This window comes from Amblyraja radiata, chromosome 3 (assembly GCF_010909765.2).
Source record: "Amblyraja radiata isolate CabotCenter1 chromosome 3, sAmbRad1.1.pri, whole genome shotgun sequence".
Lineage (NCBI taxonomy): Eukaryota > Metazoa > Chordata > Chondrichthyes > Rajiformes > Rajidae > Amblyraja > Amblyraja radiata.
The window spans coordinates 42,879,451-42,897,098 of NC_045958.1; the positions used below are offsets into that span (position 1 = coordinate 42,879,451).

General features: G+C 42.5%; 1 protein-coding gene across 1 annotated transcript in view; it reads left to right on the plus strand.

Annotated features, from left to right (window-relative positions):
• The window catches only part of ercc6l2 (ERCC excision repair 6 like 2), a 96,121-nt gene that overhangs the window by 54,492 nt on the left and 23,981 nt on the right, over window positions 1-17,648 (plus strand). The window contains 4 exon segments of the mRNA XM_033017705.1: window positions 2,038-2,109; window positions 12,149-12,294; window positions 12,410-12,505; window positions 15,061-15,160. Of these exon segments, the coding sequence (XP_032873596.1) occupies window positions 2,038-2,109; window positions 12,149-12,294; window positions 12,410-12,505; window positions 15,061-15,160 (414 nt within the window).

Here is a 17,648-nt window from a genome sequence, read left to right on the forward strand (position 1 = left end):
TGTGTACAGGCCACCTAACAGTAGTAGTGGAGTTGGGGATGGCATCAAACAGGAAATTAGAAATGCGTGCAACAAAGGTAAAACAGTTATTATGGGTGACTTCAATCTACATATAGATTGGGTGAATCAAATTGGCAGGGGTGCTGAGGAAGAGGATTTCTTGGAATGTATGCGGGATAGTTTTCTAAACCAACATGCAGAGGAACCAACGAGAGAGCAGGCTATTCTAGACTGGGTATTGAGTAATGAGGAAGGGTTAGTTAGCAGTCTTGTTGTACGTGGCCCCTTGGGCAAGAGTGACCATAATATGGTTGAGTTCTTCATTAGGATGGAGAGCGACATTGTTAATTCAGAAACAAGGGTTCTGAACTTTATGAAAGGTAACTTTGAGGGTATGAGACATGAATTGGCCAAGATGGACTGGCAATTGATTCTTAAAGGGTTGACGGTGGATATGCAATGGGAGGCATTTAAAGACTGCATGGATGAACTACACCAATTGTTCATCCCAGTTTGGCAAAAGAATAAATCAGGGAAGGTAGTGCATCCGTGGATAACAAGGGAAATCAGGGATAGTATCAAAACAAAAGATGAAGCATACAAATTAGCCAGAAAAAGCAGCCTACCAAAGGACTGGGAAAATTCAGAGTCCAGCCGAGGAGGACAAAGGGCTTAATTAGGAAAGGGAACATAGATTATGAAAGAAAACTGGCAGGGAACATAAAAACTGACTGCAAAAGTTTTTATAGAGATGTGAAGAGAAAAAGATTAGTTAAAAACAAATGTAGGTCCCTTGCAGTCAGAAACAGGTGAATTGATCATGGGGAACAAGGACATGGCAGACTAATTGAATAACTACTTTGGTTCTGTCTTCACTAAGGAAGACATAAATAATCTGCCTGAAATAGCAGGGGACCGGGGGTCAAATGAGATGGAGGAACTGAGTGAAATCCAGGTTAGTCGGGAAGTGGTGTTAGGTAAATTGAATGGATTAAAGGCCGATAAATCCCCAGTTCCAGATAGGCTGCATCCCAGAGTACTTAAGGAAGTAGCCCCAAAACTAGTGGATGCATTAGTGATAATTTTTCAAAACTCTTTAGATTCTGGAGTAGTTCCTGAGGATTGGAGGGTAGCTAATGTAACACCACGTTTTAAAAAGAGAGAAAGAAAACGGGGAATTACTGACCAGTTAGTCTAACATCGGTAGTGGGGAAAATGCTAGAGTCAGTTATTAAAGATGGGATAGCAGCACATTTGGAAAGTGGTGAAATCATTGGACAAAGTCAGCATGGATTTATGAAAGGTAAATCATGTCTGACGAATCTTATAGAAATGTTTCGAGGATGTAACTAGTAGAGTGGATAAGGGAGAACCAGTGGATGTGTTATATCTGGACTTTCAGAAGGCTTTCGACAAAGACCCACATAAGAGATTAGTATACAAACTTAAAGCACACGGTATTGGGGGCTCAGTATTGAACCCCCAATACCGTCATATTCAGTCATATAACTTATAACTCCTTGTTTGAGACTTCCACTGGTGGAAATATTTCAAAATCTATTTTTCGGAAACCCATGTCTCAGATGCTCTTGTCCAGTGTTTTTCCAAAGGATTGCTGTGGTAGAGTAAGTTAAGTATGAGGAAGAAATGCTCAGCATTTGATTATAGCAATTTTTAAGGCATCGGGTCCTAAAACAGATGAAGTGGAGGATAGCAAGGATTGACTTAGTTTGGGGGAAATAAACATGTTGGTAAAGCAGATAGGTTAAATTATGTTAAGTAACATAACTGAGGAGGTTTCGTGGTCTTCCAATCATCTTGGATAATGATATCATTGATTTTTTTAAATGCAGATGGATGGAGGGGAACATTTCAGCCACACTTCACAAGATGCTTTGTATACCAGTTTCTCCACCATTGTATGCTGAACATTAAATTTTCCAGACCTTGTTTGCCGAGTAGGTCTTTGGTGATTTTTCATTCCATCACCATCGTTTCCCCACAATATAGAGTGTTTAAAATATCATCTGCTTTCAGGTTCTTCAGCGGCTTTTGGACCACTGTAGAAGAAACAACGACAAAATCCTGCTCTTCTCCTTCTCCACCAAGGTTTGTAACCACGTTCTAATATGGTTTGCCGATGAATTGAGTCCGAATATTTTTGAGTATCCAGGATTTTTTAAAACCTAGTTGGATTCATGTACAAAGCACTATTTAGGAGTTAACTAGAATTTTTGGCAGGAAGAGGTTTTAAAATACTTTCTTAGTGGGATCTCCCCCTCCCACTGACTGAAAACCCTTTTCATTCCACAATTACGGGGTGAATCAACAACAGGACTGTGATTTATGAAAAATAAACCATGGAGTAGGTTCTGAACGGTACATCTGGCATGATTTATTTTCCACAAACTTCCAACATTTAGAAGCAATATTCTGCCAAATATGGCATAGTAACCAAAAAGCTTTAAGAACTCTTTTTGAGGTTAATTGCTATCTTAGTGAGCCACTGAATGCTAAAGGGGCTGTTCCACTGCGGCGACCTAATCCGCGAGTTCAGACGAGTTTGCCCTCGACTCGTATTCGCAGCATGGTCGACAAGAGGTCCCAGGAGGTCTTTGTAACTCTCCTTCATCCTTGAGAGTAGTCCCCGCGTACTCCAGACCTCAGCTAGGTCGCGGCGTATTTTTCAACATGTTGAAAAATGCCCGCGAGTAAAAAAAGGTCACCATGGAAAAAATCGATACTTTTTGTACTCGTAGGTTTAGCCGAAGTAGGTCGTAGTAGGTCGGCATGTTATTCGTAGGTAATCGAGGGTAGTGAAGGTAATCAAAGGTAGTCGTAGGTAGTCTTCAACATAGTCGAAGGGAGGTCGAAGAAGATCGAAGGAGGTCGTCTTCACTCTCCACTATTCGGTGTCCAATTTTCCCGAAGCTAGTCATAGCTAGTCAAAGCTAGTCTTCAACATAGTCAAAGGAGGTCTTCTGCATAGTCGAAGGAGGTCTTCAACATGACATTTTTTCAAACTCTCCTAAACTCTCCAACATAATTTCGTTCAGACCGAAAAGTCTGAATGACAATAAAGGATCTATCTATCTATCTATCTATCTATCTATCTATCTATTTATCTATCTATCTATCTATCTATCTATCTATCTATCTATACTCTTCAAAACTTGCCAATTAGGTCAGTTTTGAGGAGTGATGTTCAGTGTGCTGATTTTTTTTAAATGGCTGCTAAACAAATTATTGTCATAAAATATATAAAATTAACAAAAGCATTTGAGTTATATTTTCAGAACTTGCCCATAAAGGGCTGCTACATGACACACTGCGCTCTGCTTTTGATGGATGTCAGGTCTATTCAAACAAATTTGATTTTGTGATCCAAGGAAAGAAGAAAAAGTAGTATCAATTAGTATGGGAAAACCACAATGCCCTCCATAATGTTTGGGACAAAGACCCATCATTTATTTATTTCCCTCTGTACTCCACAGTTTGAGATTTGTAATAGAAAAAATCACATGTGGTTAAAGTGCACATTGTCAGATTTAATTTAAGGGTATTTTTATACATTTTGGTTTCACCATGTAGAAGTTACAGCAGTGTTTATACATAGTCCCCCCCATTTCAGGGCACCATAATGCTTGGGACTCAGTAATGTAATGTAAATGAAAGTAGTCATCATGTTTAGTATTTTGTTGCATATCCTTTGCATGCAATGACTGCTTGACGTCTGCGATGCATGGAAATCACCAGTTGCTGGGTGGCTTCTCTGGTGATGCTCTGCCAAGCCTGTATTGCAGCCATCTTTTGCTTATGCTTGTTTTGGGGGCTAGTCCCCTTCAGTTTTCTCTTCAGCATATAAAAGGCATGCTCAATTGGGTACAGATCGGGTGATTGACTTGGCCACTCAAGAATTGACCATTTTATAGCACTGAAAAACTCCTTTGTTGCTTTAGCTTTATGTTTGGGATCATTGTCTTGTTGTAGAATGAACTGCCAGCCAATTAGTTTTGAGGCATTTGTTTGAACTTGAGCAGATAGGATGTGTTTATGCTCTTCAGAATTCATTATGATACTACCATCAGCAGTTGTATCATCAATGAAGATAAGTAAGCCAGTAGCTTCAGCAGCCATACATGCCCAGGCCATAACACCCCCACCACTGTGTTTCACAGATGAGGTGGTATACTTTGGATCTTGGGCAGTTCCTTCTCTCCTCCATATTTGCTCTTGCCATCACTGATATAAGTTAATCTTCGTCTCATCTGTCCACAAGACCTTTTCCCAGAACTGTGGTTGCTCTTTTAAGTACTTCTTGGTAAACTGTAACCTGGCCATCCTATTTTTGCAGCTAGCCAGTGGTTCGCATCTTGCAGTGTAGCCTCTGTATTTGTGTTCATGAAGTCTTGTGCAGACAGTGGTCATTGACAAATCCACACCTGACTCCTGAAGAGTGTTTCTGATCTGACGTACTGGTGTTTGGGGATTTTTCATTATTATAGAGAGAATTCTTCTGTCATCAGCTGTGGAGGTCTTCCTTGGCCTGCCAGCCCCTTTGCGATTATTAAGCTCACAAGCTCTCTTTCTTCTTAATGATGTTCCAAACAGTTGATTTTTGGTAAGCCTAAGGTTTGGCTGATGTCTCTAACAGTTTTATTCTTGTTTCTCAGTCTCATAATGGCTTATTTGACTTTCATTGGCACAACTTTAGTCCTCATGTTGATAAACAGCAATAAAAGTTTCCAAAGGTGAGGGAAAGACAAAGCACTAAGAGCTCTCTGATACCTGCATTAAGGAGGCAACTAAACATACCTGAGCAATTACAAACACCCGTGAAGCCATGTGTCCCAAACATTATGGTCCTCAGAAATCGGGCATGCTCAATTGGGTACAGATAAGTTTAAACACTTCTGTAATTTCTATATGGTGAAACTAAAATGTATAAAAATGGTCTTTATTAAAATCTGACGATGTGCACCTTAACCACATGTGATTTTCTCTATTACAAATCTCAAATTGTGGAGTACAGAGGCAAATAAATAAATGATGGGTCTTTGTCCCAAACATTATGGAGGCCACTGTATGTGATATTACTTTTATTCTTTTGGCAACCATTGTTGATTGAAAATATTTCTTTCAACAGTGAATAATATTCCATTTAATAACTACCAGCAAATGCTAATTAAATAGAGGTGAATTGATGCATCGTCAAAAACGAAAAATAAATAACGCTTGACCATGACCCACCTTCGTCAAGTTCCCACATGTGAAGGAAGTTAGGCTAAACAGCACATAAATGAAGCATTTTATTTTGACCTTTTGGCCACATCACTTAGCATTTAAGTCTGCTTCTGTAATGCTGTTTACACTTAGCATCAAATTTGGCACGTTGTAGTAGGAGTTCAATTTCTTTGGTTCCGGTGTTTGGTTTCCAATCTTTGCTCCTTGTGATTCTGAAGAGCAGACTTGTTCTGATGTTTAAGCTCATCATCTATGTGGAGCAAAATTACCCAAAGCTAGGTTTTATGATGCATGCACTGGGTGAGGGCCAGATGAACAACTGTTCCTGATGTGATGGTGAAAAATAGCATAGGGCCACCAACCAAGTCATCAAATTTAACAACAAGCGTTTCTTCTAAAAATATAACTCCACGACACTATCAAGAATAATTGCAGGCAGCTCCATGGCTTCTCTGCAGTTTATTCATACCTAGGTCTAATACCATAAGGTAAATTTTGAAATTGAGTGAATATTGAGAGAAATTTAATTTGTTATTGATAACATTATTCACTGTTCCGTTCCAAACCCCCATTCAACTCTAAAGGTGCTAAAGAACAGAAAACTGGATTTTCTTCTTTTGAAATTACTTTTCTTCGTCATTAGCTAAATATAAAGTGAAAGATTTTCAATTCTGGATTGTTATGACTTCAGCCTATATTTCTTTCATTGACTGTGCACCCAACTCAGCTCATACATTTCGGCTTTATGGCCAAGTATTGGCATCTTTACTTTCCATCACATATTGATTTTGTACTGTAGGTGGTTTTCTCCATATGTATTGGATAGAAACATAGAAACATAGAAAATAGGTGCAGGAGTAGGCCATTCGGCCCTTCGAGCCTGCACCGCCATTCGATATGATCATGGCTGATCATCCAACTCAGTATCCCATCCCTGCCTTCTCTCCATACTTGATAGAATAACAGGCATTCTAAATTCTGTATAATATCATCTATATTCATGGACCAACCTCAAATACTGAGAACCTGGCTACAGCTCAGATCGCTGGTATTAGTTGTACACATGGAAATTAGTGGATCTTCTATTTCTTTCACAATGCCAGTATTGAATATCAGTTAATATATTTTGGCTGTTCCATTTTAAAAATATTGATTTATCAGAAATTCAGAGTGCTGACAAATAATCTTCAAGTATTATGCAAGCGTTTCAGAGTGGTTTGAGATTAGATTTAATGGTGGATAATGTCAATCCAGTTAAAAGTTCTGGCTTGGAATCAAGAGACTTGAAACTTATACTGAAATGTATTTGTTCCATACACTTTGTTAATATTATTTCCTATCTCAATCCTTCCGTTTTGATCATTATTTCCCTCTCCCTTTTTCAACATCTTGCATCTTGCTTCTAATAATGTCTTATTTATCAGAAGAAATTACTCTTTCATACTGTGTAGCCACTGCGTTCCCCGCTGAGTATTTCAAGCATATTCTGATCTTACTCCAATTATTAGATATTTGTCCAAGAATTCTTGACATCCATGAATATTTTATATGTTTACATCAGCCATATAACCATCCAATCGTCCATTTATTTTTAAGTAAAAACTAAACCAAGGAGGACCCGTTGGGTCCCGTCCCCTCACCGCGCGATTGCAGGGGGGGCGGCCTTCGGCGTCACACACACACTAACCACCCCCCACACACACTAACCCCCCCCCCCCTTGATATTATATTAATATTATTAATTTGCTCCTTTTACCCCATCCCCTGCCCTATCCACTCACGCATAACCCCCAACTGCGCAGGCGTGGCTGGGGGGGGGGGTGGAGAGGCAGGGGGAGGGGGGTAGAGAGGGAGAAGGAGGGGGGTAGGGAGGGCGCGGCGTCACAGGGGAGGGCTGGTTCCTGAACGCAATACTCCACCAATCACCCATAGGTACCAATATTCACCACTCCCTAGAGAGGGAGGTAGGGGCAGAGAGGGAGGAGGGGGCAGAGAGGGAGGGAGGGGAAGAGAGGAGGGGGGAGAGAGAGATGTGGGGCAGAGAGGGAGGGCCCCCTCTCCTCCTCCTTCTCCCCCCCTCTCCTCCTCCTCCCCCCCTCTCCTCCTCCCTCTCCCCCCCTCTCCTCCTCCCCTCTCCTCTCCCCCCTCTTCCGCCCCCCTCTCCACACCCCTCTCCACACCCCCCTCTCCACTCCCTAGCGTAGGTATACAAGGTTAATTCCTGGGATGGCGGGACTGTCATATGCTTAGAAAATGGAGCAGCTGAGCTTGTACACTCTGGAGTTTAGAAGGATGAGAGGAGATCTCATTGAAACATTTAAGATTGCTAAGGGTTTGTACACGCTAGAGGCAGGAAACATGTTCCCGATGTTGGGGGAGTCCAGAACCAGGGGCCACAGTTTAAGAATAAGGAGTAAGCCATTTAGAACAGAGACGAGGAAACACATTTTCTCACAGAGAGTAGTGAGTCTGTGGAGGCAGATTCTCTGGATGCTTTCAAGAGAGAGCTAGATAGGACTCTTAAAAATAGCTGAGTCAGGCGATATGGGGAGAAGGCAGGAACGGGGTACTGATTGGGGATGATCAGCCGTGATCACATTGAATGGCGGTGCTGGCTCGAAGGGCCGAATGGCCTACTCCTGCACCTATTGTATAATGTCTATTGTCTATTGGTGAACAATTTTTGTAAAAAACTCGGGAAATAATAAATCAAATTTTCAGATGAAAGGATTTTTGAGATCATCAGGTAAATCTCTACTAGAATATGTAAAAATTTCACCGTTACTGCGTCGGGTTTTCGAGGAGATGTGAATCAAAGAAAATGTTCAAGCAAGCAAGCAAACCCACAAGTAAACATCCAATATCAGAGTTTTATAATAATATAGATAGATAGATGATTCAAAATGTTAGACTTCCCAAAAACAATGTTACTTTTTAAAGATTTACCAATTTCCAACTTTACTTTGAGTCATGCTTCACTATCTATATTTTTTATTGCATTTCATACCCAGCAAAGCAACAATCTTTTAGCCAGCTCGATCAAATCCTACCGATATGTTTCAGATTATTTGAATACTTCAACCTACAGCTTACAAATAGGCCATTGCTTCTTACAATCAAATTACTAATCCAATCATTTCATTCCATCCTGTCTCATGTGGTTTTACTCTATTCACTCCTGTGTATACATTAAGCTGCCTCTTAATACATCAAAACTATTTGCGTCAACCACTCCATGTAACATTGTGTATCATATTTTGACTGCACTTCATAAAATAATTTTCTCTTAAAGTCTTTATTTGATTTGTATGAGGATAATTTCTAATGATTTTTCATGGATGTTTCCGAACTGGAGGGCTTCAGTTATAAGGAGAGACTGGATAGGCTGGTACAGTTTATCCGAAGCAAAGGAGGCTGAGAGATGACCTTACAACATTTTATAAAGTTACAAGGAGCATAAATTAGGTGGATGGCACAGACTTTGCAAAGATAGGGAAGAATAAAACTAAGGTGAAAGGTGAGAAGGGAAAGAATTAATGTAGATTTGAAGATAGAAACATAGAAATTAGGTGCAGGAGTAGGCCATTCGGCCCTTCGAGCCTGCAACGCCATTCAATATGATCATGGCTGATCATCCAACTCAGTATCCCGTACCTGCCTTCTCTCCATACCCTCTGATCCCCTTAGCCACAAGGGCCACATCTAACTCCCTCTTAAATATAGCCAATGAACTGGCCTCGACTACCCTCTGTGGCAGAGAGTTCCAGAGATTCACCACTCTCTGTGTGAAAAAAATTCTTCTCATCTCGGTTTTAAAGGATTTCCCCCTTATCCTTAAGCTGTGACCCCTTGTCCTGGACTTCCCCAACATCGGGAGCAATTTTCCTGCATCTAGCCTGTCCAACCCCTTAAGAATTTTGTAAGTTTCTGACCAAGGAAGTGATAGAAGCAGCTACAAAAACATTTGGAAGGATATGGGCCCAATGCAGATAAATGGAACTAGCATAAGAACGCACCATGGTTGGCATGGGCAAATTGGGCTCCAGAGCCTTTTTCCATGTCGTATAACTCGATGGCACCCGCTTATTCTGGATTCATTGGCAAATGCTGTTTTCCTTTTCACCTTATAAAACCCCTTCCCATTCATTAATATTTAACCTTTCTATTTCTAGTTAGTACTTTATATGTCTCTATACAAATTAGCCTTTTAATTTATCCTGTTTTGAAAGAAAACAAACCCTATACAGAATGTTTACCAGATCAGTCCGAGCATCAATATAATTCCTTCTTCAGCAGTCTCTTGGGATTCAGGGGACTTGCTTACACTACAGTTTTGTGGATTTAAGCTGGAAAAAGTGCAAAGAAGATTTAAGAGGATGTGGTCAGGACTTGAGGGGCTGAGAGGTTGGTGAGTGGTGATATTATAGTGGTGTATAAGATCATGAGAGGAAAAGATAGGGTGAATGCACACTCTTTTACTCAGAGTAGGGGAATTAGGAAACAGAGGACATAGGTTTAAGGTGAGATGTGAAAAATGTAATAGGACCTGAGGGGCAGTTTTTTCACACAAGCTGCCAAAGGAGGTAGTTGAGGTAGATACTATAACAACTTTTAAAATTAATTTGGACAGGTTGACAGGTACATGGATAGGAAAGTTTTAGAAGGATGTGGACCAAAAGCAAGCAAGTGGGACGAGCATAGATGGGGTATCGTGCTTGGTATGGACAGGTTAGGCTAAAGGGCCTGTTTCCTTGTTCTATGAAATCTATTCTGGAGCTAGTGATGCCAAAACAAAACTGCAGCTTCTTCCACATGGGCCAAGTCTCGTACGGTTGTAACATGATGTCCCAACTATTATACCCAATAGTTTGCCTATAAAGGTAAGCAAGCTAATGACCTTATGCACCAGCCTATCTCGTCTGTTACCATTTTCAGGGAGCTATGAATTTGCGCTCCAAAGTCCTTTTGTACATCAATGCTTCAATGCCATTTAGGTTATATGTCATGCCAGTCAACTCCACCATTCAATCATGACTGATCAATCTCTCCCTCCTAATCTTATTCTCCTGTCTTCTCGCCATAACCTCTGACACCCATACCAATCAATAATCAATCTATCTCTGCCTTAAATATATCCACTGACTTTGCCTCCAAAGCCTTCTGTGGCAAAGAATTCCATAGATTCACCACCCTCTGACTAAAGAAATTTCTCCACATCTCCTTCCTAAAATAACGTCCTTTAATTCTGAAACTATGACCTAGACTCTGCCACTAACAAGGCATGGCCATTAACAGCAGGGGGATCTTGGGGTCTAAATCCAAAACACCCTGAAAGTGGCAACACAAATAGATAGAGTGGTAAAGAAAGCATATGGTATGCTAGCTTTCTGAGATCGGAGCATTAAGTATAAGAGTCAGGATGTCATGATGCAGCTTTATAGCACTTTTTCTCACAGAGAGTTGTGAGTCTGTGGAATTCTCTGTCTCAGAGGGTAGTGGAGGCCGGTTCTCTGGATGCTTTCAAGAGAGAGCTAGATAGGGCTCTTAAAGATAGCGAAGTCGGGGGATATGGGGAGAAGGCAGGAACGGGGTTCTGATTGGGGATGATCAGCCATGATCACATTGAATGGCGGTGCTGGCTCGAAGGGCCGAATGGCCTACTCCTGCACCTATTGTCTATTGACTTTGGACCACAAGTGGATAATTGTGTGCAGTTCTGTTCGCCCCACTACAAGAAGAATGTGGGGGCTTTGGAAAGGGTGTAGAGGAGGTTTACAAGAATTATGACTGGATTAGGTGTTATTAACTGCAGGGAGAGGTTGGACAGATTTGGATTGTTTTCTGTGGAACGCTGTATGTTATGGGGAGACCTGGTAGAAGTATGTAAAATTATGAGATGCATAGATAGGGTAGACAGTCAGAATCTTTTTCCCAGCGTGGAAAAATTAAAAACTAGACAGCATAGCTTTAAGTTGAGAGGGGCAAAGTTTAAAGGACATGTGGGGGGGGGGTCAAGTTATTTTACACAGAGGGTGGTGAGTGCCAGAAACACGCTACCGGTGATGGTGTTTGAAGCATATACATTAGTGGCATTCAAAAGAGTTTTGGATAAGCATATGAATATGCAGGGAATGGAGGGGTATGGGTCATGTGCAGGTAGACAAAGTAAGTGTTAGTCCTGTTCAGCATTATGAGTTGCGCAGATATTGTGGGGCAAAAGGCTTGCTCTTGTGCTATACTATTCTATCTTGTTTGTACATCACTGGTTTCCAATCGAAAAATCAAGCACATTTTCAACTCTTCCCTGCTTTGCAAATTTATCAATTTTTCATCTGGTGTTAAGTAAAATATTCCCTTCCAAGAAATACACAAATTAAAGACAGAATTCGATCCAAAGACACAAAAATCAAAAACACAATGTGAAGAGAGAGCAGCGGCAGCTAAACCGCGCCAGCGTACACTCTCCCTTCCGACAGCCATCTTGGACACAAACTAAAATAATCACTTACACACAAAAATCATCCCCCCACAATGGTTACCACTGTGGGGGAAGGCACAATGTCCAGTCCCCATCCCCAGTTCTCCCAAAGTCCGCTATTGCCTCTACGGAGGCCCGATGTTCCTGGCCGTTCTCATTGGGTGCTGTTGCCCCGGCGTCGGGATAGTCCTCTCAGCGGCTGGGCCACCTGGAACGGCCGCTTCCTTACAAGGCCGCGCCGGTTTGGAGCTCCCAGGCTCCCGATGTTGAAGTCGGCGCCGCCCGCTCCGCTCCGCAGACCCGCAGCCCGGAGGTGTTGAACTCGGCGGTCACAGCTCACCGGAGCTAGGTCAAAACAACTTGAACAAAGTTCAGAAGTGGTGGAGCTTGTGTAATGATTGTGTGTTATATTTCTCTACCATTCAGCTTTTGGATGTATTGGAGAGATACTGTATGGCTTCTGGGTTGGATTACCGACGACTGGATGGGAAAACCAAGTCGGAGGAGAGGGTCAAGATAGTGAAGGAATTCAACAGTTTGCAAGATATCAACATTTGCTTAGTGTCCACAATGTAAGTAGGATATGTCAATTTTACAATTGTGCAATCAGCTGGTAATTGTTTATTCCATGAGCAATCCGTAAATGATTAGTACTGTTTTACTTTATTTTTATCTGCTACCTTGCAGGGCTGGTGGCCTCGGACTGAATTTTGTTGGAGCAAATGTTGTTGTGATGTTTGACCCAACATGGAATCCAGCTAATGATCTTCAAGCTATTGACAGGTATGCCATCAAAGTATTTCTTCCTTTTTTGGCACCTCCTATGTTTTCCTTTGGCAATGATTTCCCAAAGAACATTAAAGCTTACATCCTGTTTAAGAAGGAACTGCAGATGCTGGAAAATCGAAGGTACACAAAAATGCTGGAGAAACTCAGCGGGTGCAGCAGCATCTATGGAGCGAAGGAAATAGGCGTCGTTTCGAGCCGAAACCCTTACCTATTTCCTTCGCTCCATAGATGCTGCTGCACCCGCTGAGTTTCTCCAGCATTTTTGAGTACCTAAAGCTTACATTCGGCCCTCTCCTGTCAGAATCTAATTGTGATAACAAGTACATCTTTTCAATGTTCTGCTCTTCTGTGAATAAGCTCTCCCCACCATCCCTCTTTGAAGCACATCACCTGCCACTTCTCTTTGTCAGAATTAGGCAAAAAAGAATTTAGATTTTAAGAAGCGAGTGAACACACAGGATAGATAGGGAAAAGTGAATATCTATGATAGGGTGATACCATGTCAGATAGGTCAATGGGGGCAGCTATTTGGTATTTTAACTTTTTCGGTGTTATTAGGTTCTAATAGCAGGACTACGAAACATACCCAGCTGATCAGGGTGCACCAATGCAGAGAGGAAAAACTGAGTGAAGATCACAGATGGATGTCTTAAAGCAGAATGGCCAGTTCCCATACAAACAGATAAAACAAATCACCTGAAGATGGTGACTTTGACATTTAAATGTAAACTGGACCAAGTATGAGCCATTGGGTCCCTGTCACACAGGAGGTCTGGTCCCACAACGCAACCCGTTCCCCCAACGCAATAGTCCACCACTCATCCTTTCCCCTAACACAACCCATTCCCCCAACGCAATAGTCCACCACTCGCCCTTTCCCCTAACGCAACCCGTTTCCCCAACTCAATATTCCACCACTCACCCATAGCCCCCAACTGCGCAGGCGCAGCTCATTTCCCCTCATCCCCAACACTCCCTCTTCACCCTCCTCCTCCCCTCATCCACTCCCTCCCTCACCTATCCTTCCCTCTCCTTTCCCCTACCCTCAGCCCCTCCCTCCCTCCATAAACCCTCTCCCCTCCCTACCCCTTCCTCTACATCTATCTCCCTGCTCCCGCACTCCTCACCTCTCCCCTATCTCACTCCCCCACTGAACACAATGTTTAATTAACATTTCTCCTCCTCCCCTTCCCCACTCCCTCCCTCACCTCTCCCTCCCTCTCCTTTGCCCTACCCTCAATCGCCTCTCCTCGGAGCCAGTCAATCGTCCCCACGTGGGGTGGCGGGGGGGGGGGGGGGGGGGGGGCGGGGCGCCGGCGCTTACCTCCCCCCCCGTCCAACCCCCAAGAATTTGATAAAAACGATACGATACGATACAATTTATTTGTCATTTGGACCCCTTGAGGTCCAAACGAAATGACGTTTCTGCAGCCATACATTACAAACAAATAGACCCAAGACACAACATAATTTACATAAACATCCATCACATTGCTGTGATGGAAGGCCAAAAAATCTTATCTCTCCACTGCACTCTCCCCCCCGATGTCAGAGTCAAAGTCAAAGCCCCCGGCGGGCGATGGCGAATTGTCCCGCGGCCATTAAAGCCACGCCGGGTGATGCAAGGTCGCACACCGGGTTCTTGATGTTAGAGCCCCCGGTGTGCGCTCGCAGAGTCCCGCGGCCATTCCAAGCTGCGCGGGGCAATGATGTAAGGCCCCGCTCCAGGAGCTCTTCAACCCCGCAACTCGGGCGGGAGAAGTCGCCGTTGCGGGAGCCCTGAAAAGCGGTCTCCCTCCAGGGACACGCGGGCTCCCGGTGCCGCCGTCCACAAGACCCGCAGTTGCAGCCTCCGAAATCTCCGGAGGTCGGGCCGCAGCAGCGCTCCACCACCGCTCCACCCGCTCTGGACTCGGCCAGCTCCGCGACAGTGAGGTGAGTAGTCGGCACCAGAGCCCTCGGTCTTCCTGTTGGAGGCCGCTCCTCGTTGCAGCCCCAATGACAACGGAGACCCGACAAAGAAAAGGTCGGGTCTCCCGTGCAGGGAGAGATTTAAAAGTTACCCCCTCCCTCCCACCCCACCCCCACTCCCACCCCCCCACACACATACCCCAACAAAAAATAACAAAAACTACATAAAAACATAGACATAAAATAATAAAAACGCAGACGGACTGCAGAGGCCGCTGCTGACGAGAGTCGCGCCGCCCACTCACCAAAACGGATATTCTTTGTAATATATTACTAAGGTGATGTATTCATGGAAATCATTTTGCCATACAAAATTTTATTGGTCTAGACAAATATATGATTACTTATAATTCCTGAACTAGAGATGCATTGTCGCTCTGAAAAAGGGAAAGGAGGCACCAAGATGAACTTCGGAGGGTCCCAATATATTGATATTATGATGATTTTTTGATACGGGGTCGTCTTAATTTGATGTTGCACTGTGTTGCCATCTTAATTTATATCAATGTATCTCCTGGCTGATTATTGATTAATTCTATGGTTACTTTGACAAATGCTGTTCTTCCACTTCATTGCAGAGCCTATCGCATTGGTCAGTGCAGGGATGTTAAAGTGTTTCGGCTAATTTCATTGGGTACGGTTGAGGAAATCATGTACCTGCGTCAACTTTATAAGCAGGTGAGCAAAAAAGAACTGAATATTTCTTAATTTTAATGTTATAACAAAATCCACAGAATATTACAGAAGAACAAATGAATTTATAGAGATCTGTTTGAGCAGCTAGTGCTCAATGGGTTAAAACTTTTATTTATTCTGTTGATACTCTTCTAAGCAATTCTTGTTTTATATTGTATGTTAAATGGATGGATATTGTATGTTAAATGGATCATTGTAATGCTGTAAGGATATATGCAAGTGCAAGTGAAATGAATTTGTTTCTCTATGTGTGTGTGTGTGTGTGTATGTGATCCTGAAGTTACGCCAAAACGGTACACGATAGCGCCATAATTATTGCACCACCTTACTCACAATTGTTTTGTGGTGTGTTTTCGTCAATTTTTGTTCAGATTGATGTTATGTTTTACAAGTTATTCACATTTTTAACTTTACAAAATCCAGTTTGAGAAAGAATGACGAACACTGCAGTGGCAGTTACAGCTATGACATCACAATGGGATCTCATTTACAACAATCTTGCAATCACAGAACACTGAGTCCTGGCAGAGGGAGGCTGAACAGGAGGGGGAGGGAGTGCTGGGGAAGTGGAACTTGCTGAGTCCTGGCAGCAAGTGCCTGCATTTAAAAAAAAAGTTTAAAAAGAGGGAGGATGAAGAGGGGAGGGAGCGCTGGGGGGAAAGGGGAAATGAGCCGCCCCTATGCAGTTGGGGGCTATGGGTGAGTGGTCGAATATTGCGTTGGGGGAACGGGTGAGTGGTGGAATATTGCATTGAGGGAACGGGTTGCGTTGGGGCACCAGACCTCTCATGTGACAGGGATCCAATGGGTCCCACTTGGTCTAGTAATGTTATAAAAATGAATACTCCATTGGACAAAATGATTAATAAAAGTTTGTCAATAGTTGTAATTTTTTTACCCAATCCAAATTGATCAATTTTTTCTTAGCAACAACTATCCCATTATTGTTCTGCATTATTCAAAATGGACAATCAAATCAAGCTTGCATCAGGATTCAACATGTTACACATAGAACATAGAAAAGCACACCGCATTAATAGGCCCTTCAGCCCACAATGTGCCAAACATGATGCCAAGATGAACTAATCTCATCAGCATTATGGTACTCTTAATATTATTGCTACTGTTGACTTTTGAAAGGTCAATAAAATACCATGTAAAGAACACTGCTCTTTAGAAAAAAGGTCCTATGACCCATTGTGTATGCTTCAATTCCAGCAGCAGAGGATGGGGGCTATTCTGGTCTGGCAGGTTAGGTAATTTGGGATAGATTCCATGAAAAGTGTAAAAGGAGCTGAGGGCCCTTCTTTGTTGTCTGGTAATTCCACCAAGGAATGGATGTGCACGTGCAGCCAGAAAGCCCACCAGAGCAATTTGGCTACTAGTGTCAGTAGACTGTATCCGGACCTGAGTCTGGGTATTCAGGAAGGTGGTAGGACAGATTTTGGTAGAGTTAATGTGAAGAAAAGCAAAATCTGTTTGTATGTTTACAAGAATATTGGCGTTTTGAGTAGATCCAATGTCTAATCCATCAAATGCCATCAAGTGTTAAAACTACATTTCCTGTGACATTGCCAGCTCTGTCTGTAAGAAACCAACATAAGCATAAAGTGTAAATAATTAGATTCAAAACATGCTGAGATTTTGAATTAATAAAGCATTTGTGTCTAGGAATTCAGTTCATAACACTTTTTTTCTAGTAATGTGCGATTAAAATATCAACGTTTTATTTTCCAGTGAACTGCAATAATGACCATTTCCAGCTTATTTTGCATCATCAGAAATTCATTTATACTCTTTGGGATGAGAATCATCCTTGCACCCCAATGTGATTCCCTTATCTGTCACATATGGGCATCTGCATTGGGAAAACAAAGACAGAGTCTTGTTTGATTTCCATCCTTTGCTTTCACCCTCTCCCCCCCCCCCATCCACCCCAATTACCTGAACATAACCCCTGACCTCGTGGCTCCACTTCTTTCAGATTCTTTCTATTTTTCGTTCAGACCGTAAGGTCTGAATGACAAATAAAGGATCTAATCTAATCATCTAATCTTGTCCTTCCTCCCACTTCATCCCACTACAATTGAGCCTCCGGATGTCAGGCCTTCCTCCCAATCTACAACCTATTTCTCCACCCCCATTTCCCCCGAACAACCCTGACTAGGTCCAGGGAAATGGGGGTGTTGAGTAGAAATAAGGGCTGCCATCTATGGACTTCAAATGCTGCCAATCTGTGCAGCAGCCCACACAAGCAGTATTTTTTGGGGTTCTACAACAGTGTCAGTGATGCTCACCCATTCTGATACACTAGAATATAAATATATCTAAGTATTTAAAGCATTCAGCCAGACCCATGTTCAACCACAATGATAACACTTACTCAAGTGAGTTTGGCAACTTAGATACCCTATGGAATTAATGCTTGTCGCAAATTAAAGCCACGTGTCTACTTTCTGAAAACTACAAA